General features: G+C 38.6%; 1 protein-coding gene across 9 annotated transcripts in view; it reads right to left on the bottom strand.

Moving 5' to 3' along the window:
- The window catches only part of MEGF11 (multiple EGF like domains 11), a 306,379-nt gene that overhangs the window by 166,479 nt on the left and 113,254 nt on the right, over positions 1–26,646 (bottom strand). For all 9 annotated transcript variants that reach the window (XR_012624787.1, XM_074836840.1, XM_074836839.1 and 6 more), the window contains one exon: positions 21,025–21,117. Coding sequence is in view for 8 of the 9 variants with exons in the window: in XM_074836840.1 (XP_074692941.1) it covers positions 21,025–21,117 (93 nt within the window). In the remaining variant the exon portion in view is untranslated. The remainder of the gene's footprint in view (positions 1–21,024; positions 21,118–26,646) is intronic.

Here is a 26,646-nt window from a genome sequence, read left to right as displayed (position 1 = left end):
GAGTTTGACATACAAGGACTTTATGTTTACGCTTTGGCTGATGTTTAGCATGCTGCAGTGCAGCAAATAGAAAAGTGTAGTTGAGCTGTCATGTAAGATAATTGATTTTGACAAGACTACAAGTTAATTCGTCACTATTTTGCAACTTATTTGGAAATTCTTTGCAGCAATGTCCCAGGGGACAGCATGTAATCGCTTGTAAACTGAAATTAGGTCCAGAGTTAAATATCATTAAATCTCAGGTACAGCCAGAGCTCACCATGTGACTACTAATGTGTTACCTTCCCTATTACATCAAGGACACGACTGTAGCAAAGGTTATGAAGATTATTGCTCAAGTTGCAAATTGCTTATAACTAGAGAATTAAGTCGAGATAAATTTCCAGGCAGCCTACAAATAGATGTAAGAGAAAAGCCACTGAATGGACACCTGAAAATCATTAATGTCCCCGTGCACTCACATTTTCTTGCATTTCTCTTGCACGCATACACACACAAACCCTAAGTGAAATAAAATAAAGAGGATTACTAAAGATCATCTCTGTACTAATATAATCAAATCACCACTCACATTAGCCATTCCAATGTTGTATTAGAGTATGAAGGATTGGTAGATATTTTAAATCTGCATTACAAAGACCATATTGTTTGACAGTTTTATTTGAGACCATTAAATATTAATTGCTGAACAAAAGAGTGCATTAAAAAATTATGTTGGATACAAATAATTCAACTCCCTGCAACTAGAAAGAATATTTGCATATTCACCTTCTCTCAAGCCACACCTAATGATCTCACTTTGGCTAGGTGTTGGGGGTCTTGATAGTAATTTCTACCAGAGTGAATGCACATTGCGGTTAGCATTTGACTTAAAGATTAAAGTAAAGGTAGTGGGAATAGTCAAAACATCACACACAGCTTTGTAATGACAATTTAAGTAGCTTCTAGAAATTTCAGCCTGAGTCCACTGTCTGTTTAGGATCTTTTGGGCTGGTAGGAAGGGTATTATATCAACAGATGTTGCTGTTATTATACAGGATGCTTCCCCACCTACATAAAGAAGACGCTGGTTGCTCTCTGTGTTGCAGTGATGGAACCCCTCACTCAGCTGAAGAAACAGTCAGAGCTGCTTGAGAGTGGTTGTGATTTATCAAGTGTTTGTGTCCTGAAACGGCAGCAGGGAGCAGACCCTCCACACCCTTCAGTGCTATACAAAGTAGGTTGCAGAAGCTACAGGCTCTTCTTCCCCAAGGCATAAACTTACTCTACATGTGGCAGAGAGACCTGTCCGTGCATATTTTGATCTCTTGACATGCAATATAAACTGCTTCACCAGGAACTGAACTGAGACTCTTCAGCAAAATCGATCTTGTTTTCAAATAGACAGTACGTTACAGTCAAAAGAACTCCTTAATTTCACTAATTACTTTTTAATGATCATAAGCAAACAAAAGACACTAGGTAGGTGCCATGTGCCAGGAGACTCAGTGCAGTATATGGTCAGAGTCAGAAAACTAATCATCCCCACCTGTTCTTAAAACCTGCCAGCATCTGAGATTGGTTTGGGTTCAATTTCTAAAGAAATGGAGACTCTGTTCATTCTAATTAGGCTTTTGGAGCAGGGACACCTGTACAGAAAAGCTATCTGAAAGTAGGCTCAGATGGTGTCTATGATGGTGACTGATTTTGCAGAAACATTCTTCTGCCCATTACTAGACCTAAAGTGAATTCAAATCCTCTTGTGTTTTATAGACTCTTATTCCCTAAATTTTAGGAAATGCCTCATAAACCTTTTCATTTGTCTCTTCCCCCCCCTCTTTTCCTCCTCCCACTTAAAGATCAAATATAGAAATACATTGCTCAAGTCCCCTGGGGTGTCAGCCTGGCATCCTTTGCAAACGTTGTGTTCACGTAACACAGATTACATTAAATACGTGCTTCTGATTGCCTGTCTGTTTTCTACTATTATGTGACAGGGAGAGCACAATGTGACACTGGTGGCACACTTGGCACTTTCCACTTAAATAGTGACTCAGCTAAGAAAGTAACCACGCTGAATAGTTGTTATTTGGATGCATAGCCTGAAAAGGCAGACTATCGTTTTGAAATACACTAAAGGAACCTTCCCATGATACAAAATGGTGTTGCAGACTCTTAGCCAGGCTACCTAAGGAGCACCAGAGCAATCTAGGGAAGACGGGGAATAACAGAGAAATCAAGGTACTAAAATCTTGCCACTGCTCTGCTTGACAGCCATTTCGTTGTTCTGTTGTAACATCTTACTGTGGGTAAAACAGTGGGCAGCTCCTTGAAACCCACTTCACTCCCTGCCCGGTGGATAGTGCAATCAGGAAGGCAGCTCACTGTGCGGAGCTGCGAGCTCAGGAGGCCTCTCTACACAAACAAGCCTGTGGCCTCCAACTGCCTGTAAGGCAGGCTGGTGGTGAGAGCAAGGGTATCTGACTCTCTTCCTACCCAGGAGTTAGGTGGTATTAAGGGCAATAAGGGAGAGAAGTAAAGAAAAAGAATGGATAAAAGCAGAACGCAAGAGAAAGATGAGATGGAAGGGAGACAATAAGAGACAGAAAGAAACCATGGGGACAAAAGGCAGTCAGAGCCTGGCTCCAGCAAAAAGGAGCATCTCTTAATTTCAGCCTGCTGTGGGAGTAGCACCTCATGACCAGGGTATTTCAGGAACTGGTGATGCCATCCATGCCTCAATACAAATCCCAGCTCCCTTCCCAGTAAGAAAAAAACTTAGCCTGCTTTCTGGCCTGTATTTATTTGAGAGACAAAAAAGTTTTAGCAATGTGACATTGTTCACTGTGAGTTAGTTTCTTTAATGAGATACAGGACCACACTCAACTACTAAAACAAAGAAACTGATTCATGTTTAATGTGTCCAGAGAATCACTGTGTTGAAAGCCAGACATGAAAGGGTGGATGAGTCAGGAAAAACCAGAAAGTCACATTTAATGTGCCATTCTATATTTACCATTAACTGTCAGATGTCCCTTTGTTAACAACAGGGGGCTGCGTGTAAAGTGTTCTGGTAAGAGAGACTTTGGACCTTGAAAAATCTGGCAGCACCATCATCCAGGTGCTACACAACTTGCCCCTTTTACACAGAACATGAAACAATCCCAACTACATGGAAGACAAATTTCTGGGATCATATGGGTGATGTCAGTGGGAACACTGCAAGCAGAAAAAGAACAGGGAGGAAGCCCTTTTCTTCACAGTTTTGAAATATAATTTCATTACCTATAGGTTAGGCCAAGGTTAGTTATGCATCAATGTTTACATATTTAGAGGAAAGTGGAATAACTGTTTTTTTCTCTTAAAACCAAAAAATAATGCAAGTGTAGCTTTCTCTGTACTATACATTTTTTCCTGGAGTTTTAAAGCTTTTACACATTTACAGAGCTCTAGTAGCCTTGTAACGCTGACCTGCTGTGGATGTTTTTGTTCTTTAAATCTTATCAAAATAGCGAATATCTGCAATTCATTTCAGAACTGTGCTCTGCATTAGGAAGTTAATGTACTGATTAATTTACCTAATTACAGTAAAACAAACAATCCTGCAACTGAGGCTGGTCTGTTCACTTACTTAAAATGCAATTACACACAGCCACTGCACAGATAGAATCAGCTACTAGATATCTGAGGACTGGGCCACGATAAAATTTTAAACATTTCTTCTGGTCATATTTCTGTTTTTCAAGTCTGTCTCTTCTGAAATATCATAAGCTAGTTTGACATATAATTTCCATTTCTTTATTGAAACCAGGAAAATATATGGCTCTAGATGAAGACACTGAGAGAGAAGTAAATATAAGCTAACCGGACATGGAGTTGCTGGATAGTAATGAGCATGTTTCCCATGTACAGTGTACAGAGAAAGCAAAGTTTAGTTTCTGTGCAGAGAGCTCACACCAGATCAATTAACTACTGAAATCTCATTTAGGATGGTTAAGAGTTGGATCTGAGCCCCATTCTGAGATCTTCGATGAAATGTAAGTGGTAGAGGAACCTCACAATTCTCCTCACAGAGGGCTGAGCGTCACTGCAAATGCTCACTGTACAGACTCCCATCGACAAAGTAATTTTTTCACAAAGGTGCCATATCCCAAATAGAAAACTTCAAAACATGTGTCCCTCCTGAATCCCACTGTAATGGAAGTATAAGAAGAAACTCTCAGTGATAAAGAAAAATAGGATTTTTAACCTAATTTACTATAATTTTAACTTGCCTTTCTTGAATGTTACGAAACTCTCAATTTCATATACAAGATGCATGACTCATGTACCTGTGCTGATCATTGCTTATTTTATTAAAGTTTTTTTATTAAGTTTTTTTTATTAAGAGTTTATTTTATTAAAGTATTCAACTTCAGTAAAGAAATGTGGAAATTCTGTGTTGTGCAAGCTCAGGAAGCATCATGGAAAATGGTACTGACAGAGCCAGAACATTCCCTTGATCAAGATGAACACCCTCTTGATCAAGACTGGTACCCTGCTCTGACATAGACCTTTGTCATTTTTATTTTACTTTAACATGCTATACTGCTACCCCCATTTTTTTTAAGTGTGAAACACTTACAGGAAAGGTAGAATTTGGACTTTTATCTGCAGCAGAGCACTGTGTGGCAGCCTTTAACTGCAAATTAAGAGTGAAGTCATCCTGCTTCAGTCTGGTTAAAAGACAACTGGAGGGAGTGTCTTCTCAAAAGGCAGCCTTGTTATTGGATTAGAAACAATTCATTTTTATGACTTTTCTAAGAAAAAGTAATTAATATTAAAAATCAGTAATTTTTCTCCTCTACTCTTCAACTTGAGAAAAACATGTTAAGTGGAAAAACAGTTTGGATAGTCCAAAATTCCTGTTTCCACTGAGAGCCCTGTTTACTCCTGAATAAGTCTGATAAAAATATAAACATCCAGTGTAAGAAATTTCTGTAGTACTGTCTGAATAGTAGGCTGGTTTATGTACCAAGAGAGAGTCAATGATCTTGGTATCACTGGCAAGTAATGTAACAAAACAATTGAGGAGTTTTCTTGTGAAAAATTTAAAAGGAAGGAAGAACTGTTCCATAAACTGATACCAAGAGAAGACAATATTTTCTTTACTGGCCATTTTTTTTAAGTACTTAAAATAATTTCTGTTTCAGTATTTTGAATCCTGCAGGACTTGTATAGGGAATCCAGCAGGGCACAGAATAATTTAGAAAATTTTTTGATTCCTACTGAAAACACTGAGAGAACTACAATGTTACTTAAGAATGAATTAAATGAAAGAATTAGTTAGTACTGAATTCTAACAGTTGTCCTCAAAAATTACCAAGTCAAAGACAAAAGTGATTCAATGATAGAATAACAGTTAAATGTGTAATGCCATTGGAAAAGTCAGCACATTTAAATGTTCATGAACCAGATATTTATTAAAACTGTCCTAAGTAGCTGAGAACTAATTCAGAACTAAGAACAGAAGGTACTTGGATCCATCTATCTTCCTGAAAGTGTCTCCACTGTAAAGGAAACTATGGAAATTTGAAAAGTGTAAATCTCTCTAATTTGACCTGATGGTCCTCATCTTGACTCTGCCTGCTTATTTCACCTTAACTGAGCAAAAGGAAAAAGAAAATGGCCATTAAAAACCAAAGGATTAAAAGAAACCATATAACTTCAAGGGAAGCAACTTTCTCACTTGGCAGTTCGCTGGCCACCTAGTGACATTACTGGGATTTCAAAAATGTAAATGAAACAGCATTTGCAAAGATCCTGAGAATCAGAATTGAGATTTAAATTTGAGTTTACATAATGTTTTCCTACAGATATGTGGGTGTTCTGTTTCCCTGCTCTCCCGTTATCACAACACCAGCCCAATCCATGGAATTCCCTATAATTTCATACATCTTTGCAATATTTGTAGTTCTTCCTCTCCATGTCTCTCCCTTGCCACCCCTGCTCAGTATTAATAGACCCTTCCTATGCCATTTAACCCCCAAAGGGTAAAAGACAACAAAAAACCTGTTCTTGTTTCTGAATACCGTGTGCTGCTTGGCTGGCCTGGATATGCATGCTGAATGGTAATCTGACAAATCAAACAGAAGAAATAATTTTGAGCTTGATCTATACACTTTCCCTTCACTACGGAACAAATGTGTGTCTCCCTGCTCTGTCCAGACAATACTTTTCACAAAACTTGCAGGAAGTTGATAATTTTGAACTCTCTACCAACCTGTCAGATCTGGGTGAATTGGTCAGTGCAGAAGACGTGATAGGCACACATGAAGATTACCTAAGTCTCCTTCTGTAATCAGACTAGAAGAAATTTCTGATGAGAGTAGATGTGCCTACTATAAACAACTCAGAAATGGTATTGAGTTTAACCATCTGACAGTGGCTGAGTTTCTGTTGTCATTTATATGAATACAAAATAATTCCACTTGTGTAGTTCTGCATTAATAAAACTGTGATCAAAATGTGATCCAGTGCTCTCCCAAGATGCAACATGTCCTTTACAACAACAAAGCAAATGATGCAAAAGAGAATGAAAAGCAAATTTAAAAAAACATTGATCTTGCAGATACAAAACAAAGTTGGGATAAATATTAGCGTTGATGATTTTCTTTCCATTATCCACAATGTGTTTTTCCTCACAAAGAAGAAGTGGTTTAATACCATCTATCACTCATATAATGGATGAAGCGTGAAAGATGCCTTCAAGCAAGTTAGCAGCTTGGCTGTGCCTCAATTTGTCATAGTCATACACAAAGAAAAAATGCACCTCCTAATACATTTAAACATGTTACATCCTGGAAGAACAACCCAACATCTGGACATCTATAATACAGACTGCAACATCATGACTGCATGTCAAAGTAATTAATTAACATCATTTCTTTCTGCCAGATAGAACACATACATTCACTACGGAACACACAACATTTGATCTTACTAATTTAATGAGAACACCTATTTCTTCTGTAGCAGGTTTCGCCTAGAAACTCATATCCCACACAAACGAGGTTAGGCTCACCATTTGATAAAACAGTAGATGAAATATGAAGAGGGAAAGGGATAAACCCAGAATGATGCAGCAGTGCAGAAACAGGGTTGGGAACAGAACCTAAATTCTTGAATATGAGTAAGGAATTCTAGTACTGCTGAATTTACCCAGACCCCATCCTGTCAAGAGAATTTCCATGGCATTTCAGGATTTCAGAATGAGAATCACCACATAATTCTTTGGATAGGCTCACCATAACAAAGTTCTAGTCTCATATGCAGAAGATTCCCATGGGCTTTCAGAATACTCTGACCTGCTGCTTATATATTCTGTTTTCTATTCTATCTAGCAATTCAGTAAGCCCCTTGCTCTGATTCAGAGATCACTAAAGTTACAGGAATAAAATAATTCATAGAATCATAGAATTGTAGAATAGTTGATGTGGAAAGGGCCCCTGGAGCTGATCTAGTGCAAACCTCCTGCTCAAAGCAAGGTAAGCTAGAACAGGTTGCCAAAGACTCTGTCCGGCTAAATTTTGAATATCTCCAAGGTCAGACTCCACAATCTCTCTGAGCAACCTGTTCCAGTATTAAATCACCCTTACAGTAAAAGAGAGGTTTTTAATGCTTAAATGTAACTTCTTGTATTTCAATGATCTCAGTAAGCTGTGAATCTAAGCACTTCGAAGAGGCCAGGAGCCCAGTGGCCAGGGATGAAAGATGGTGAGACTGATCTTACAGAGTGATGGTCCCTAAAAAACCCTGAACTGGGCTGCTGCCATCAGATTCCATGAACAGGCTAAATAACAAGGCCCTCTTCCCAGTACACTTCTGAATAAGCTCTAACAAAAGTAATTCTTCACCTGATGTTGAAAACAAATTCACCGGGCTCTGTCCCGAAACTCATATTCCAAGATATATCATCTTTAATGAGATACAGGACAGGAAGGAAAAGTTACCAGTTATTCTACCAGTATCCCCAAACTAGAATCTGGGAAATTCCAGTGTCTGGAATTTATCCTAGAAGATGGAAATAATATTTGCAGAAATGCATGTATTTTCTCACTGGTATCCCAACTGAACTAGGTACTATGTAATTGGGAAGCACTAACAGACAGGCTAAAGTACATGATGAAGGTTATTCTGGATTCCCAGGGATTCATCAAGCTTACAGTCACATCTCCCTACTTCCCACCCCAGCAGCAAACCTTGCAATCTCTATGGAAAAATGGACCTTCCTTGTGAATCCTCATGTCTTTCTGCAAACCCACCTCCTTCTAGTTCATTTCTAGCCTTTGGTATCTGTTTAGGAAACTATCACTGCAATCTAAGTGAGACAGGGTATCAGACTTTGGTCCTTGGTTAAAAACTCTCCTGCAATCAGTTTTCATGATTTAGTAACACTGCTACATAATTAGAACACTGCAAGTCTACAGAAAGGGTTCATAAAGGTGAGATTTAAGCAGACAGTAGGAAGGGTAGGAAACCTTTACCTCTATTCCTACCACAAATGTCTGTTGTTTCATGTTTTAGCCATTTCTGTTAAAATTTGAATTTTGCAGACTAATTTCACCTAATCTACCCTGCATTTGACGCACATACCTTTAAGCATTCTGGACAGGGCTTATATAGCCTAGCAGTCTCTGGCCCTTACATGAATAGGCACTGTATGATAGGCAGAAAAGCTATTGAAAATGATGAAGTGCAGAGACTTTTTTGTTGAATGACCACCCTCCAGGATCAAAGAATGAGTGTTTTATCTCCTTTCTGGTTGATGCCCACAGAGATCTTCTTGTATATAAAATACTCTCAGTAATAATACACACATCATTTCTATCTGGCATTTACTGTTGTTCCTAATGGGGCCTAAATCCTTCTTGCACAACACACACTAAAGCTATGAAAGTGGTTAAAACTTACTATTGCAAAGTAGTTAGGGATGGGAACCTTTCTCACATGCTCTCCCTTTTTCACCTTTCTTCGTGAAGTCGCTATAGTTCTTTAAGCATAAGTCTACGTGTGGCAGTAGGTCTCTCTTTATTTTACTCCAAAGCCCAGAAACTCAACATGCATTATTATCTGATTCTACTCATCTTTTAGGTCACTGATCATATTTCATGAGTTCTTGCCATTACAAAGAGAGCGACACCCGTATCTGTGACACTTGGGTCTCTTCCCAGCTTCCCCGACAAATGGTCTTCTCTGTGCTTTCTTGAACAACATTCAAGTCTTTTGAACTCTCATTTTCACTCCCAAACTTTCAGATACTCTGCTGGGTTAACACAGACATGTTTAATAAATAAAATCCTGCAGTTTCTCTGCACTGAATCAAGTCTTTTTGAGCTGTAAAGAAATGACTGGAGGATGTGCTTGTTATAGACCACACATTCAAGGCAATCAAATGGTATAAGGAAGGGTTAAGACTGAAGGTGTAAAGTACTATCATTAGTACAGCAATATGAGTGAACTTTTGACTGTAGAAATTTTCCTTAATGTGCAAAATTTCTGGTATTTCACCTAACATTTTTGTCAGTAACAAAATAAAACCCAACTATTAAAAATTGCACTTTCTTTGCTTGTACTACCCTTCCAGGCCAAGAAAAGGCAGTTTTGGCAGTTGAATGCACTATAACTTCCAGCATCCCACTTCAATACATCGTGTTTAAACATTAAACAGTGTTTATTGAAGCTATAGTGCCGATGACTACTATAGAATAGATGTTTACATCCCTTCATAAACACATAAACAGGTTTCTTTGCTGGCACCAAAAAAAGACAAATGCCACTTTAAGCAGAGCAATTCATCTCTAAATCCTTCTTCTGTCAGGTTATCACCACTGCTTTGCAAGCATCAGATTCTTTCTCGCTTTACTAAATTGTTTGCATGATAAAAAGACATTCTTTCAATATCTCGGCTTCTCCCATTTGAGGCAATTCCTGGTTTGAAGTTTGCCTTCCCTTTATCATTGCTGTTCCTTTTGTTCTCTCAAATTCACTATCTTCACCCTCATTGACCTGGCTGTGGCACCACCCTTCTATCCCCTCTCCTTCTACTTCACTGTCTTATTTTGAGAAAATCTGTAATTTCTACCTGGTAGAATTATCCAGTAACTGCCCACTCACAAGTCTGAAATACTTGGGGCCTCACATGCAGCATAGTGTTCATTTCGCAAAATATCTGAGTTCAGCTATTTACTGTCTCAAGTCCAGTTATCTGCCCACTGAGCTCCTTTCCTATCCCAGCTGCTTCTGGCTGTCCTCTTGCCTTGCTTATTTTTCCATTTTTTTACCCAAATTCCTTCTCTGTCATGCCTCAATCTTTATTTTGCACTGCTTTTTTATCCCATGTTTCCATGCATATCACCTTCTGCCTGCTCTTCTTGGATCTGGCCTCTGTTCATAACTGTATGTTTGTAATCAGTGGTTATGCTACAACAATCTCCTCTGGAGTGTCAGGTATGATGCTAGCACACCACCTGCTCATTTATTTCCTTTGGTCACAACACATTTCCTCATTTTATATGCTTTACCTTACAGATAACTATGGGCCCTCTGCATTCTCTGCCAAAGCTAGATTAGCAGTGAGAGCAAAATGCTCACCTGTGAGCAGTGGTGTGAAGACTCTGTTCTGCCAAACCCTGGATTTACAGTCAGATATGCACTTGTTAAGTCCTCTGCTGTTTCGTTATTTCTCTCCACATCACCGAGGCAGACAAGCTGTCAACAAACATTCATTTCACTGGGGACACAAGATACCTGCTCCTGTGGCAAACTCCATTTCAGTGTTTTATAAGGACTACAAATAAGTATCAGGGTATCATTTCAGGGGTCTAGGAGGGATTTTCGTGAGCGTAATTTAGGAGAACAGGATTTCTCAGAGAAACTTCTGAAAATATTTCACTTCAAAAGTATGCTATCATACTTGCAATAGCACAAACACTGGATAAAACAAAGAAGAAATCTCCCTGAAACTTTCCCATGTTACACATAGTGATTTAAGGTTATCATGGCCTATTCTGGGCACTGAGAAGCTACCAGAAATGCAAATGATTGTAAGGCTATGGTAAAAGGAAACACCAAAGAAAATTTTTACCTAAGTTTTACCTCTACAATGGCACATTTATCTCTAGCTTTTGCTCTAGAAGAGGTCTCTTATTCATACACAAATATTTTATTGACATGGAGATAACTTTTAAAACAATAAATAACAGAATGATTCGATATACTGTCATATAGCCATTAGGCAATGGAGCAAATTGGCATTATCATTCTCTCATTTTAAACTGTCATGTTGCATCACTTCTGCATACTGTTCTGCAGATCTGATCATCACAACTCTAAAGTTAGTAAAGCTGCCTCCAGGCTATATTTTAAATGCAACCCACCCAAGACACCAAGGTCAGCTGCACATTATAGCCTCACTCATCTTTAGCAAAGATATTAATTGATGGCTGAGCTCTTACCCACACCACTGCAGTCTGCCATCCTTTTTCAGCTCTGATACGGTCCCAGTTAATCCACATGATGAATATACTCAACTCCCACAGAATTCAAAAAGAAATAAGGACTCCCCACCTTGTGGAGGCTTATCTAAGATCACACAAAATCAGGGTGAAGTCTGAGAAAAAATTTTAGCATGTAACACTTTCCTTTAGCAAAGATACTGCCTACATTAAACACCAGGTCAGTGAGCAGGCGTAGGAAGGGAGGGGACACAAATGATAGGGGCTTTCATTTTCAGAAAGCTGTTCAGTACAGCAGCCAAAGTATAGTTAAGACACACCCAGCTGTTATTTTCTGAAATAAAGTATTTTAGTATCTTTGCATGTGGATGCTGGAATTTACAGCTAAACAAAGGAAAAATCACTAACAGGGAAAGCTGCGTATCTACATGCTTTCTCCCTGCAACCTTTCCTCCCATGCTTAGGTGTACTCAGTGATGCTGTTTGAATGAATTTACTGACTCTGCCTCAGCTCTCGGGTAATCAGTACACAAGATGGCTTGTGTCTAACACTAGGTGATGAATGACTGCTACTTTCTAGCAAATTTTACCTGCTGGGGGCCCGAGGTAAATTTCAAGTCTCACTTCTGAATGAAACCTTTCATTTTTTTGAATTCAACCTTTAAAGACTGCCTGTAAAATAGTATTGTAACTAGGAAGAACACCATCTTTTGAAAAATCCTAAGAGCACTGAATGGGGCGGTAGGGCCTTTCCCAGTCATAGCACACGTCTTTGGAGACAATTACTCATAACCCAGCAAAAGTCAAAGCAGGCTGGAGGCTTCTCCAGGTTCAGGTGCCTGAAATAGCTCGCAGGGGATTTTCTGATACATTAGTGTTGGACAGTGAGCTGAGCTCTGCCCTCTTCAAGCATTCCTTGAAATACCTCACCATACCTAACACAGAGTGGTTAGGTATGGTGAGGTATTTCAAGGTTTAGAAGATTCTAAAACCTTGAAATAGGGAAAGCTTCTAAACCACTTCTAAAAATGGTTTAGAAGCTTTCCCAAAGACCACTATACCTTTTTTTCTGTTTGTTAGCAAGCAAAAACCCCAGGAATACTTTTGAGTGGGTGTCCACATCTGAGATTTTTGCCTACACTTTGGAAGAGGGAATTCTGCTCTTTTCTCCAAGTGACAAGGTCTTTAGTGACCAGACCATAAAATTATATCAACAGTACTTTGAAACTGATCTAAAGTCTGTTCATTTGTGTAGTGCACACTTAAAGCCACATTATTGTAAGATGCTCCAGCAATGAAATTTAACATTAGCAATTCAGTTCATTAAAAAGGATATTGCAGTAGGTTCTTTCTTTTATAGCTATTACCCTGTCTAACATGAGAAAAACCTCAGTCAATTTAATAAAACTAACAACTCGTCACACATCCAGTGCCCTTCTCTGAAGTCTCCTCTGCTCTCACCAGTTCGGCAGCCAAGGAGAGATGTACATGAGCCAAATTCCCCCTTGCATAACCACACACAACCTGCACGGGAGTGCATTTCGCCCATTCAGTACTAGTAACCGTGGTTTCATTTACTGAAAATTATCCTTAAAGTGTAAAGTTTTAGTCAACCATCAAGCCATTCCCCAGATAAGAGAACAGCTACATTATAAAGTTCACTTTTGGATGTGGCAGGTGTGCTCAAAGTTCAGTGGGGCTCTGCTTTGGGAGAGCAGGCTACGCTGTGCGCTCCGTTACAAACACCTCATCAACACGCCTGTCTTGCTTTGGTACAGAACCTCCATGTATAACCCTGCTTGCTCCCATAGGCTCACACCCATTTCTTTTCTTTGAAATCTAAATGTCTTTTCACACACTCTGAAGCATCAGTCCCTGACATACTGCCCTAATGACAGTGAGGTTTTATACAACAAAGTTTGCCCGCAGCTTCCCTTATTGGTTTTCAGCATGAATTTAGTGTTGGATTCAGAGAGCCAGTAGACTGATTTTCCAGATGTACCCAGCATATACAATTTGGTTACATGAACACAGAATTTCCATACTGCTCATATATAGCTCACCAGGGGCTGGAGAGTGGGTAAATGGGAGGTGATATGCCCAGATAGCCATTAGGTCTTAAACCTGTCCTCTCATCTCCCGTTTGTCAGCTGTGTGCCTTAAAGCAATGTATATGTCTAAATATATCAAAATGATAATTACACAATTGTTGGTTATTAATTATATAACACATAAAATTTTCAATATTTTATTTATCTAGATTAGGAAAGACCCCTTTCTGTATGTCTTTTATCCCCAGCTAAGCACTTGAGGATCAGATCAATACAGACATGTCTGCTGACCACTGCAGCCAACCACAATAATCCCAGCAGCCCCAGTCTGGATCCACACAGTCACTTTCTTGACAGTAACATAGAGAGAAAGTCTATGTACATACAAAGGCTACATCAAGAGAAAGAGAAAAGACTCCACAATGATGTTACTACATCAGGCCAGTTTAGAAGACAAGCTCTTAGTGGCAAAAGCCTCATCACCTACTACTGGGTACAAATGGGAAGTTCATGGCTTTAACAGATCACCTGAATTTTATATGAATATTCACTCCAGTACATAACTTATTATGGGTTTACCTCAATCCAAAGCAGCCAAGCATGGAAAGAACTGGATGCTTCAACAAAGGAGATGATTGTGGTAATATTGTAGTAATTATATATAATTGTGCAGACTTATTCTGATAATATTTTACATTTTAAAAAAAATCTTTCTTAGACAACTGGATGCCCGTTACACTGCATAACCAAATTATGTTCTTATCACATCTCTATCTTCTGGTACTCACCTGTGTGGTAGGTCAAAACATCATCTCTGCCTAGAACCAAGGAATATATTCAGATCACTGACCTGTGTGTCATGCTCCACTCTGCAGGAGGCCTGGCATCAGGCTCAAGCCTCTTTCTTGATAGTGTGGTAAAGCTGACAATGGTTTTAGTTCACTGAAAGAACCACCTGCTGTTGCTCAGCCTGGATGTTACTCAGTAACTCCTGGTCCCTAAATGAGATCCTCATCAGCCTGATTTTTCCCCCCTCATCTCTCAAGTTCCCATTCAGATAATGACTTAAGCATTTATCTAACTTAAATAACATAGGTTGTTCATTACTGACTTTAAGAGGACTATTCATATGCATGAAGTACATTGCTAGATCAAGCCTTAAGAGCAACAGCACACACTGGAAGATAGAACTCCAGGGACTGGAGCAGACAGAGCCAGGCCAGCTCAATTGACTCTTCAAAATCATTCAGAAGAGGCAGTCTGAAAGGAGGGCTGGGACAGCTGGGGGGAAACGATCTGTCACTACCTTGGCTTTAGACGTGAGTAGCTGATTTAAGGAAAGAAGTCCTTTCCCATACTCTGACAGGGAAGATGAATATGAAGGTGAAAAGTAAAAGAACAGAGGGCGCTTAATTTCTATTTTTCGCTCACTTTAGTACAAGACTTAGGACAACTGGCAACTGCTCTATTACTTATCAATGAATCACATAGAAGAAGTATAGAAAGCAATTTCTTCCCAAAGTAAATCTTGGATCAACTTCTCCTTCTCCAGAATCAACTGTTGCCCTTTCCTCAGCCCTGGTTACTGTGGGAAAAGCCAAGGCTAATATGACTGTCCCACTTTTCCATAAGCTTGCAGCACCTCCAAAGCAGTTAACTCATGGAAGTTTAGAGGATACTATCATATCTCTAACAGAGTGAGGAGAAACCGCCACAAACAATTGAGTAGATATTAACAGCTTCAGCAAGAGACAAAATATTCCCACCGAATGAAAAATGATGGATTAGCCCAGTTTAATGCAGCCAAATCGTCTGTGTAAAAATATATACAAGACATGCTGCTGTGCTACTAACCACACGTAACAGCAGCTTGTGTTTACATTTTTATTCCCTGGTTACAGGCTGTCCTGTGTAGGCTGGGCCCATGAAGATATGCTGCTACAGAGACTGCTTAACACATGCAACCTAGGTACACGAGCCCAAGTGCGTGGGCCCAACATCCAGCAGAGGCAAAAATTAAACACAAGCTGTTTACCTGATTACATCAGTTCAGCAGTGGTTGAAGGGAGTTGGCAAATTTTTTAAGTTTAAGGAAGAGCAAATTGTTAGAACTGGAAGAGACAGAAATCAACTCTACTCTGTAACTGCTACGGAAAGATCCTTGTATGAGCTTCTCATTGGAGCTTGTTTTTTACATTTGCATCTCCTTGCATGATGTAGTTGTCACCAAGTCTGCAAATCACATCAAAATTAAGCTGCATTTCAGCTTGACTTCAATGAAAAGTGTATGAAAACTTTAAAGTCCACATGCTATGAATATGAAATTCTGGTTCAGCTAAAGCAATAATTAAGCCTGGATCCCAGATGAAGTTTCACAACTTTAAACAGATCTTTAGAAACTGCATCTAAACTCAACAACTGGAGTGACAAATGAAATCAAATGAAATACATGGGCTTTGGTGGAAACAGAAACTGTACCCGGCTCTGTCACCTCATTTGGCACTTGGATATAAGAGTCACTGAGATACAAACCCATGGCACAGACAAATTCCCATACAAGAAACATGGACAGATGTTCCTCAGGGACAGTAGTGGCCCACTAACAATTTAGAACAGCTGAGGTCTTGCACCTTTGCACCTCTCTGGTGGTTTCCCTGTCAATCCTATCCTAAAAACCTCAGGACAAAAATTTAACTAATGATTCCAGCAGATCAGTCCCTGACATTAGGCTGAATTTTGTTTGAGCCTGTATTCACAAACCAGGAATCTTTCCTTTGAACTTTATCTCTTCTTCAGAAATAGTTCAAAGCATTTTGAGGACATGGAAATGAAAATCAAGCCTGAAAAACACCACAGACTCACTTTAAAATACTCCATTTTTCTCCTGAGACTTCTACTGTTGCTTTCCATAGCTTGTCAAGCAACCTCCCTTCAGATTCAGCAAAGTATCTGCAGTTCTCATTCATCATAAGTCTCAGAACTGAAGCACTCCAGCTGCTCTAGGGCTATACCCTTAAATGGGATCTTGCTGTGATGTTATACTTGCCTGTTGTTATGACCTTGACTATTTTTGACAAGAGATAAAGATGAAATAGGTCCTTGCTCTTAATGACCGTTAGTACAAAACATCCTTTCCAAAGAAAACTATGTTATCCATATGTGTACATTACTGATCAGCCTATGCCAGACAGCAATATTATAATCTCTCTCCCCAGGTGACATAGCATGAAGAAAGATGGTTTGGCATTATTATGCCAACATCTCTTTAATTACACTTTGGGAAAGTACTATATTTTCTCCTGAAGCTAATAGCAAAATAAACAGTTTGAAAACCACTTTATTTTTTCATTACAGACTCTGTGTTTGTTTACTTTGAAATTTCTCAAACTGGTTCTTGCTTTTAATTCAGGGGTCTTGCTCTGAACTTTCTTTTTCCCACCTGTTGTCCAGAGTTTTGTGAATCCCCTAGAATTAACCAGAAAGATTTCTGTGATCTTCCCCACAGTGAAAAATGCTCATGAGAGTCAAAATGGTCTTTAATGATATTGCCTGATGAGTTTTAGCATTTTGAAAGAAATACCACCTTATTCCTTATAGGCCTCATGAATTCAATGAGAGGCTTGTTTAGATTTCACTGACATCTTTTAACCTGTTTCTTCAAAACTGACTCAGCAACATTCTTAAACACCTGCTTCATTTAAAGCAGATTAAAAGTCTTACTCATGTGTCAAGATCAGGATATGCTTAAGTGCTTTGCTGGATTGGGGCCTAACGGCCTGCAAATACAGATGGCTATTATCAAGACCCAGAAGAGGCCAGGTAACCACCAACAGTCAATTATATTCCTACCAGAATTTCAAGCCAGTATATCATACTGTTTGAAGTTAATTGCTTTGAAATAATTGGACAGGTGAGCAGGTAAGTTCACACAGAGCATTTGCAATTTTCCTTTGTATTTAAAAAAAAACAACAGTGCAGATTGCATGGACTAAATGGGCATGATTTTAATAAAACAAGTTAAAAGGGAAGGGAAAAGGTATGGGGTTTTTTTAAAAGACTTTTCCTTTTAATTTTTAGCATCATTAAAACCTTGAAAACATTTTATTCAAGAGCTTCTTTTGTTAATACCTCATTACTTCTCTTTTTATTGTTATGGTAATCAAGCCTTAATATATTGCAGCTTTATAGCATGAAATCAAGGCTAAGCCTGTGGGCATCGACAGATGTACAACAGCATGCAGTAAAACACAGGTATAGAGGCATGCAGAGCTGAATATGGCACAGGGTTTTTTTATAATTGTTTAGCAATTCATCTGAAGTTATTTTAACCTTGACAACAGATGAACTCTAACATGTACCATGATCAGTCAATGGACAGCTGCACCGAATAGCAAGTTTTGTGATTGTAGTCTTACAGGCTGAGTTTTAGGAAAGCATGAAACAAAGTCTGAGAAAGATGATTAAATTGTTTGGATGACTACAGGCTGTAGCTGTAACTATTCAAAACATTTAACTGAGTATATTCTAGCCAAGGGAGAATGGTAACACTGGGAAACTGCATTTAACACCAAAAGCTTGCCTCCCCATAGGAAATCCGTGCTCAGTGTCATTCATACTCTCTCCTGGCACAGGTAGTCTTTGCGGCGCACCAAAAATGAAAAATTTGGGGTTTGAAGTGACACTTGGACCTTGTGCTGGAGCTCTGCTTATGGTTGAATTTCACCCGTCAAATCAAATGAAAGTTATATATTACTTTTAGAAAGTTATAATGGTCTTGTCTGCAGGGTGTTGAAATACTATCTCAAAAAGAGTGAGTGCCCCTAGATCTTTTCCAAGTAACCGACAACAGATGACCCCCAGTGTCAGGTAGGCTCCACTTCTCAACATTGTTTTCAGGAGAGATCATTCAGGAAACAATTACAGCTCCTAGGGGATCTTCTAAATTTAAAGGGAGTGTTTTGGCTAGCGATCCCTTCCCCAGTAAAATAGTTTCAAACAGCCAACATTAAAAGCAATATGCCTGTAACTTAATAAAACCACTGATACTGAGGACTGTACAGGAAAGTCGTATGGCCCCACGGGGCGCGGGGTGGCACGCGTAGAGCCGACAGCTTGGGTTTGTCCAGAGCACAACCCTGCAGGGCCAGCCATTCAGGAACATCCACAGACCATATTTGCCATTGCAAACATCTAACCTTCATGGTAGCTAGCCAAATGTTAATGAAGTAATAGGAAGAAGGCAGGCACAGGTGATACATTATTCCAGTAGAAGTGAAAAATGTTTTCCACATTATTACTGGATAACAGTAAGACATGACTCAATATGTGGATCATTTATGTATCTGAAAAACCTGGTTAACCTCGGTTAGGCAAAGGCTCACAGCTTCTCTCTTGGAAATACTCAGAACAACAATGTACTGTATTCAGCTGATATCTGTTCTATACCTTTTAATTTAAATAAAGTCACCTAACAATAAAGAGGCCAGTCATCCAAATTTCTAGTGTCAAGCATAAAGGTGAGCCGCTCTCTCAGCTGCAGTAAAAGCCAGCTTCTATGAGACCAGTCACACTTACAAGCATTACATCGGACAGTGCTTGTCAGATCAGACCTTAGGACGAGAATGCAAGTTGCCCAGTGTATAACAAATGGAATGAAAGACAGTGGGCACTATAGTCCAGCAAACACACTAATTATATTAATAAAATGAATGTTTAAATTTTGAAGCTAATCCTGGGCTATCATTTATAAAAGTTAACAGGGCATATTTAATTTAGGAATTGGCTAACGCTTCTCTTTCTACCGCTGAAACCTCATAAATGAAATATACTGGATTGCTGCCCAGTGCGGAAATAAAAGTTATGAATAATGTTTCTATCTCAATCATTGTCAGTGCTTTAATATTCCTAATTACTTTAAAAAGCTAAATATTCAATATAGGAAAAACCTTCTTTTTCTTTTTATCTTCACTTGCAAGATTAGTGCAATTTAATAAGAGTCACTGGGTAGTTTCAGTCCACGAGACCATTCTGTACTTTGACATCCTTTCCTCTTCAGTTTTACAAAGGACAGAGTGCTCGTTACTCTGTGTGTACATGTGTGTATTAATGTATACATCCATATATGCGTGTCCATGGTGTCAAAGTATTTTTTTTGTTATTATTTTAACTTCTCTAAGTGCACATGCACTGTATAAATACTCACTGGCTGTTAGGTTAAACATTTCTATTACTAAAAATAACAAAGGATAAAATGAATTCCTGAGATTCTACACAATATTTTACAATTGAAGGTACTATTTTTCTTTTTAAAAATATTGTAATAGATATTCAGTATGTTACGCTGCCCAATTTTTCCCTTGTCTGCATCCCAAAAGGTTGCTTCAAGCCCCAAAGCATTGCCTTTCTTTCTGTCCTTTCACCCTGCTCTCTCCCTCTTGCCTTTTCTGCTGTAACTGAGGAGACATCAGCAAAGCTGCAGACAAAACACCAGTAACTTGACCAGAGAAGAGCCTGCCCCATTACTTCAGCCTCTGGAGGTGTTCATCCCCAGTCACATTTAACTCCTGTTTCCTTCTAATGCCTGCCTTTATAGATCCCTTGTCTGTTATCTTTTTGCCTGGTAATGATGCCTCTTTCTTAGGATCCCAATCAATGTGGGGGAAAGGGAGGATGTAAAAGCAAAATGAAACGTTCATTCAGTAAATGACTCACAGCATCTTTCTCGATGCAGCTTTATTTACTTGCCTGATGCACAAATAGACTTATAATTTAACAAGCTTATTTCCATTGTCAGTAACGTATTGGGCCTGTGTTACATAATATCCCTGATGTTTGTACTGGAAAGAACACTAGCTGTTTCATTCCAGCGTGAACTAATCACATAGACTTCAACTTTTCATTACCAATTAAGAGAGTCTGACATACACAGCTTCCCCAGCTGAAAGAATTGAAAGCCCCAAGTGTGAATTAATTTCCTAGCAAAAGGTGCAGAACTACCACCTCTACCATTTCCCTAACTTCTGCAGCATGGATAATTTAAGGTGTGGATTTCAAGTCAGAAGGTAGAAACTGGGCTGCATGAAAAGTCAATGGCAAAACTCCCACTGGCTTCAACAGGACAAGGATTCTTTCTGGAGAGAGTCCAAATGACTCCAAATACTCCACAAAGCATTTAATGAAGAATGTGTTGTATTAAAGATTTAAGAGAGAAAAAAATTCACAATAGAGCTATATTATCTATATTGGTATCCTAATAACAGGACCGAAAGCATTAAGAGTTTGCTTCACTGCATTTAACACTTCTTTCTAAGAACAAGCAAAAAAGGTGAGTCATTATCGTAGGAAAGGGTATTATCACATAGTAATTGTTGCAAAACAACCAACAGACAACCTTCATTTTCCCACTTAAAGTATCCGAGTTCTAAGACCACTGCTTTAAGGTCTTTTTTTTTTTTAACAGCAGCATATATCTCTATCACATTTTTGTAATCTGTACTCACCACTAGAGCAATCAGTACCTCCCCATCCTGGTTCACAGTGACAAGTGTCAGGAGAAACACATCTTCCATGCACACACTCCTCTGTGCAGAGTGCTGTTAAGAAGAAACAATACACAGCATTGTAAACATATTAAGTGGTTGGTAAACATACAGTAAACTATGCCTTAGAGAGCACTATTTTGTTTAAAGATATTAAACAAAGCAAACACACAAAAAAGAATTACTTGCAAGATTTAATTAATAGGAAGTGACCAAAATAAAATGTAGGTCTCTTGACAGCAATAAACTCATTTGTCACTTCAGCTCTTTGTAATGAAAAACTCTAACACCAGAAATTACTTCGGTTAGCAGTTTTGCTTCATAATAAAATTTTTACCAAACTGACACTTATTATTATTATATTATGGAAGACCAGCTGCTTCTATTGCACTCAAGTTGCTACTGTTCATAAAGATAAAATGGAGCTCAGTTTTGAAAGTATATTAAGATACAAAATAGATTTGTAAAAAATAGCTCAAGGAAAAGAAATAATGTTACTATATGATGCAGTAGCTGTAAGTTCAGCCTTGTCTTTTCAAGGTCATCAAGTTTTCCATAACTAGTGTTCTATATCTTATTTGTCCACTGCTGGATTATTGAAAGTTCAACATCCTCAAAGTCCAAACTATGAAAAACTGGTTGGTTTTACTGTCTCACTTGCCAGGTGACTAGAGATATACATGGGAGAATCTCCTTTTCTTCCCCTCGAGTATGAAGCGCTCATGGTTTTAAGACTTTTCTTCCCCTGTGCTGCTTTGGTGTCTGGCTTACTTTCCAACGTATGCCAGTATGCCCATCACATGCAAAAAAACTTAGACAATACTAAATAACTACTTTGAAGGCTGAACTTTACTGCTTACTACCTTATTTCCATTTTACCACTTCGGACATTGCCAAAAACTCAGTGTCTCAGTGATTCAAATTGGATGGTTAAGTTGGAACATATAATTTCTATCTAGACTAACATGTATGAGTTATTAATGAATATGGTGTAGTGGCAATGAGATCACTATATTGAAATATATATACATATATATCATATATATGATATATATCATATATAATCTATGCTTGTATATACTGTGGTTTTATATCAGATGGGAAATGTGGGTATTGTTCTTACTTAACCAAGAACTGGCTGAAGCTGGAATACAAAAGACTTATTCCAAGACAAAAATTAATTCATTTCTGTCTAAAACAAGGCTGGCAAAGCTGATTTGGGAAGTAGCTTTGTGTTGCTGTACTGAAAACCAGGCTGAACTACCCAATTCATTTTAAATCAGCCAGTGAACCTTCTTAAAGTTGCACTGGGCCTCCATATGAAACACCCTTTCAGTTCCCAGGTGGCTCATGGGTCGAACGTTTTCCACCAAAACCTCGTACATTTGAATGATTCCTGCTGTATTTGACCTCCTGTTTGGACTCCCAGACTGGATCACATCTTGAATCTGCACTCAGGCTTGCATCAAAGTTGGTGGAAACATTTTGCTGTCCATTCTGTGTTTGGGTCACTGCAGGACAAACCTACTAAGCTATTCACAATATATTTAAATCCAACTTCAAATCACAAGTGAACTTTGAATAATCACATGGGACAAATCTTCCTGATCTTTATTCATCAGATCACACGTGACCAGTGATTAGAATGTTGCCTCGTTATAACGACTGCAAGATCTTTCTAGATTAGTCATTTCCTTTCTAGGTTCACTGCACGTCAAAAGTGCAATTTATTCTTATTTCATATCTTGTGTTTAGACAGTATTGCAGGGTGCATGAAATATTGATAGCTAATTCTCTAGTCACTAATTGTCCTAATCTTTTGTGCATTTATTTTACTTGAGTTAGGGTTTCTGAAGACAGTGAGGCATCCTAGTCTACAGCTGTGAGATGAAGTTCAATACAGGGTATGAGAAAAACAGGATTTTCCAATAAAGAAATACATGCCTTCATGCAATCATTGAAAAATGGCTGGTTAGCATCTATGACAAGAAGTCCACATACAGAGCAGACACAAACTTATAATTTGTTACTAAAAGTACAGTGTACTAAAAGATATACAATCTGGTGGGATAGGGATACTTTGAAAATTCTGCCCTGTATAGCTTTATCTAAGAATACGATTCTCATTGACGTAACTCTTACACATTAGTTTTATAGAAATTATGGAAATAGAAACTGAGACTTTTTTGTTCCTTATATGGACATTTACAATAATAAATCACTCTTACATGTAAAACACGCAACTTTTTTATCCTTTTAGTTAGGCCAGGTTCTCAGGTCAAGGCATAATTTGTGAGCAAGAAGGCCGATGGTGGGCTGTTTCTTTGTTCTTCCAAATAACAAAACTCCTGCTCATTACTGGTCTAAATTTAGTTGATTTAGCCACACAAACATATCACACCTTAACTATGATAATATAAATACAAAATAATAATGACTAATTAAGATAATAAAGTTTACTTAATCACTTGTCTGTGGACAGAAATGCTGACTTTCATAGCAGTGCTCCAGTCCCTTGGGAAGAGTGCTATGTGAGACTTACAAGCAAGACTCGGGAGAGTATTTCTCATTCTAAAGCAATCAGGGATATGCAAAATACAAACAAGTACTATAGAGAACTGCATCTTTAGTTTTAGGTGTTTTGAAGTCCCATATACCTGAAGATGACAACATTTAATAAGTATTTAAAGAGTCAAGTAAGGTAAAGTCACTCCTTGGAACTGTGGGTTCTCTCATCTCTGGTTTATTAACTTGCTAAACAAGCAACTATGAGCTCACTAGCATATAGTCATTTACAGCTGTGAAATTACACAGGAGTAATCACATATGTGGGGGTCACAGAAATCCCTCTTTTTTAAAAGGGGAACCTTTGATATAAGCCATTTTATTCAAGGAGGCAAATAATCAGACTGCTGCACTGTCTGATTCAAATCAGGTCTATAAAGGTCTGTATAAAGGTCATATTAGGGTACAACTCTAAAATTTTACCATAGCAAATAAAATTTTGAATTTCCCTTATAAAAGGGAAGTCTTGCCTTGCTCTAATCTTTAGAGTTTAAATTAATTTTTCATTCTATTAACATTCAACATAATAGGATACAATGGTCCCCAAGGCATTCTTCATAATATACTTTGTACAGTGGTTTGCAAATGATCTTACTGGTTAATGGAACTATAAAAATTACTTGCACATAAAGGTCAAGAAAAATAAAGATAAGTATATACTTTCTGACACTGTCCTGTTCAACACTCAGCTAAAGGCCCCTGGAGTAAAGAAAACTTGTGCTAATGCAAGGAATATAATTCCTCCCAGAATAACAGCCCAAGTTCAACCTTTGGAATTCCAGACTTTTTATGTCTGCATTTTCCCTTGACCAATTCTCCTGAACAATCCAGCACCTCATTGATCAGTTTATTATTAGCATTCTCAGCATGAGTTTGAGATCAGTTTGTAGTTTGATTCAGCCTGGTAATAAAATGACCTACATCAAAGCCCTGCCAAAATGCCATCTTTGTAGCAATGCGTTTAGCATGAGTTATTTGGCCATATTCAAGGTTACACAGCAACTGCTCCTTATCACAGAATAAAGTCAACAAAAGGGTTCTGTAACAATTCATTTGATGCTTATCACTTACTTTATAATTACAAGCAGTGCTTTTTTTAACATATAAGGTCAATCCTCAGGGAAATAGACCTAAAGATTAAACTCTCTTCACGCCTGAAATGACTGCATAGATTTCTTTAACACTAGCACTTATTTTTCAATTGTTGTCCTGAATTTGAATTTAGATATATTAAATGGGTTGTCTGTGTCTCCTATCTACAAAGGTATGAAATAGCCAGGATGTTGTTACTGAGGAGTACTCTGCTAAGTGGAGCAGACTCTTCTGCCTGGAGAATACATTCATTGCAGAGTTACTTCCACTGAGTGGCACTAGTTTATCCCAGACAAAAGCAGCCCCAGTCCAGGGATGGAGAGCTACTCTGTCTGCCTTGGTGCTACATTCCTCTGTTATGGTTTAACCCTGCTGCACCGTGTGGTTTATACACTGTTATACCCTGCTCATCACTACATTATCAACCCACTGACTTCTTGTACTCCATTAAGCAAGGTAACTAACACCTGTCACAATTACCCTCTTACCTCTTTCCTAGAGGTGGAAGTGCATTTAGAGAAGTTTCGTTCTAGGGGAATAAGTACAGAGTGATTTAGCTTGGGAAAGTTTTGTTCGTTTGTCCAAAAATATGTGTATTTATTTCACAACAGGCAGAGTCAAAAAAACATGTCTTATGTTTGTGACGAAAGGTGGTAACATTTGCAGTGGTCCTCTGAACCTGGAGGAGTTCACAGCCACTGACCCAGCAAATTCCATCTCCCTCCCACTTCAGCTGGTGGGACTTTGTTGTTCCAGACAAGCAAAATAGCTTCAAAACAAAGAACAGTACAATTACAAAGTCTAATGGAACCCAGCGTAGAAAGCAGAAAACAGGCTTCACGAACTGTACTCCTTCACAGCAGCGCATGCTGCTGGAGAGACGTGCCGGAGTGTTCTGTACAAGCTAGAGAGTTTCCTGGGCTCTGCGGGCTTTCTGCCCAGGGACTGTAGCACAGCCAGGAGGTGACGGAAAGCATAAATAAATGCAGATACAATATAATAATGGAAAACATTGCTAAATAAAGATACAGATGCTACTATATGAGAGCAAAGACATGATGAGAAATCCAGGCACTCTCCTAGAAGTGCACAGAATGAACTGGTCTGTTGTGACTGCACACGTTGCCCCATGACTGCAAGTTTTTCAAAATACTTTTCTTTTCTCTGCCCTACCTTAGGCGGTCTCTGCCAGTTTTTCTTCACTATACACTGATCTCACCCAAACTCTGACCAATTTTGTTTCTTTGCCATGAACCAAATGTAGACCTGTATCTTTTCTATTATGTTGCTGGTATTTTAACTGCAGGTCATCTAACCAAGTTTGCCCCATGCTTGATAGTTGTTGGACTACACAAAGCAGAAATTTAATGGGAAAAGTGTTGTTTTCCTTCACTATTTAATATGTGTCCCTGGAACAATTCAGACCATTTTAGCACATTCCTCCAGTGCCTTGTGCCACTTTTAGGGGAAAGAATAATTTTGTCAGGTGATATAGCAGTTATTTCATGGCCAGTGGTTTCAGATAATGCAGAGAGGTCAAAGAAGATGAAAAAAGATGAAAAAGATGCTTGCCCCTAATCCATTAGGAATCTATTCACTCAGGGCCACTCTGGTGTTTCCATCTTAATGTACTGGCCTGAATCCAGGTTGTGCTGAGTCTATGATATTAGCTTCATTAGATAAGCCTGTAGTCAGCTTTTGGCTAGATTCTCTTAGAAAGTGCTCAGAAAAGGGAGGTTTGATAGTAGAAGAAAGATGACTACAGCTAATGCATCTAGGAAGGTTTTCCTCATTGTTAGATTATTGCTTATTTGTGGAACGGAAGATTCCCTCTCTAAATCACTGACTTTCCATCAGGAATCATGCTGATTAGATGGTTTCCTGGATAATTGTTTCAATGAAGTGGGAGAATAGTTCTTCGCATTG

Source organism: Strix aluco, chromosome 12 (assembly GCF_031877795.1).
Source record: "Strix aluco isolate bStrAlu1 chromosome 12, bStrAlu1.hap1, whole genome shotgun sequence".
Taxonomy (NCBI): Eukaryota; Metazoa; Chordata; class Aves; order Strigiformes; family Strigidae; genus Strix; species Strix aluco.
Note: the sequence above shows the minus strand (reverse complement) of the source record. Positions and strands in the feature narration are given on the sequence as shown.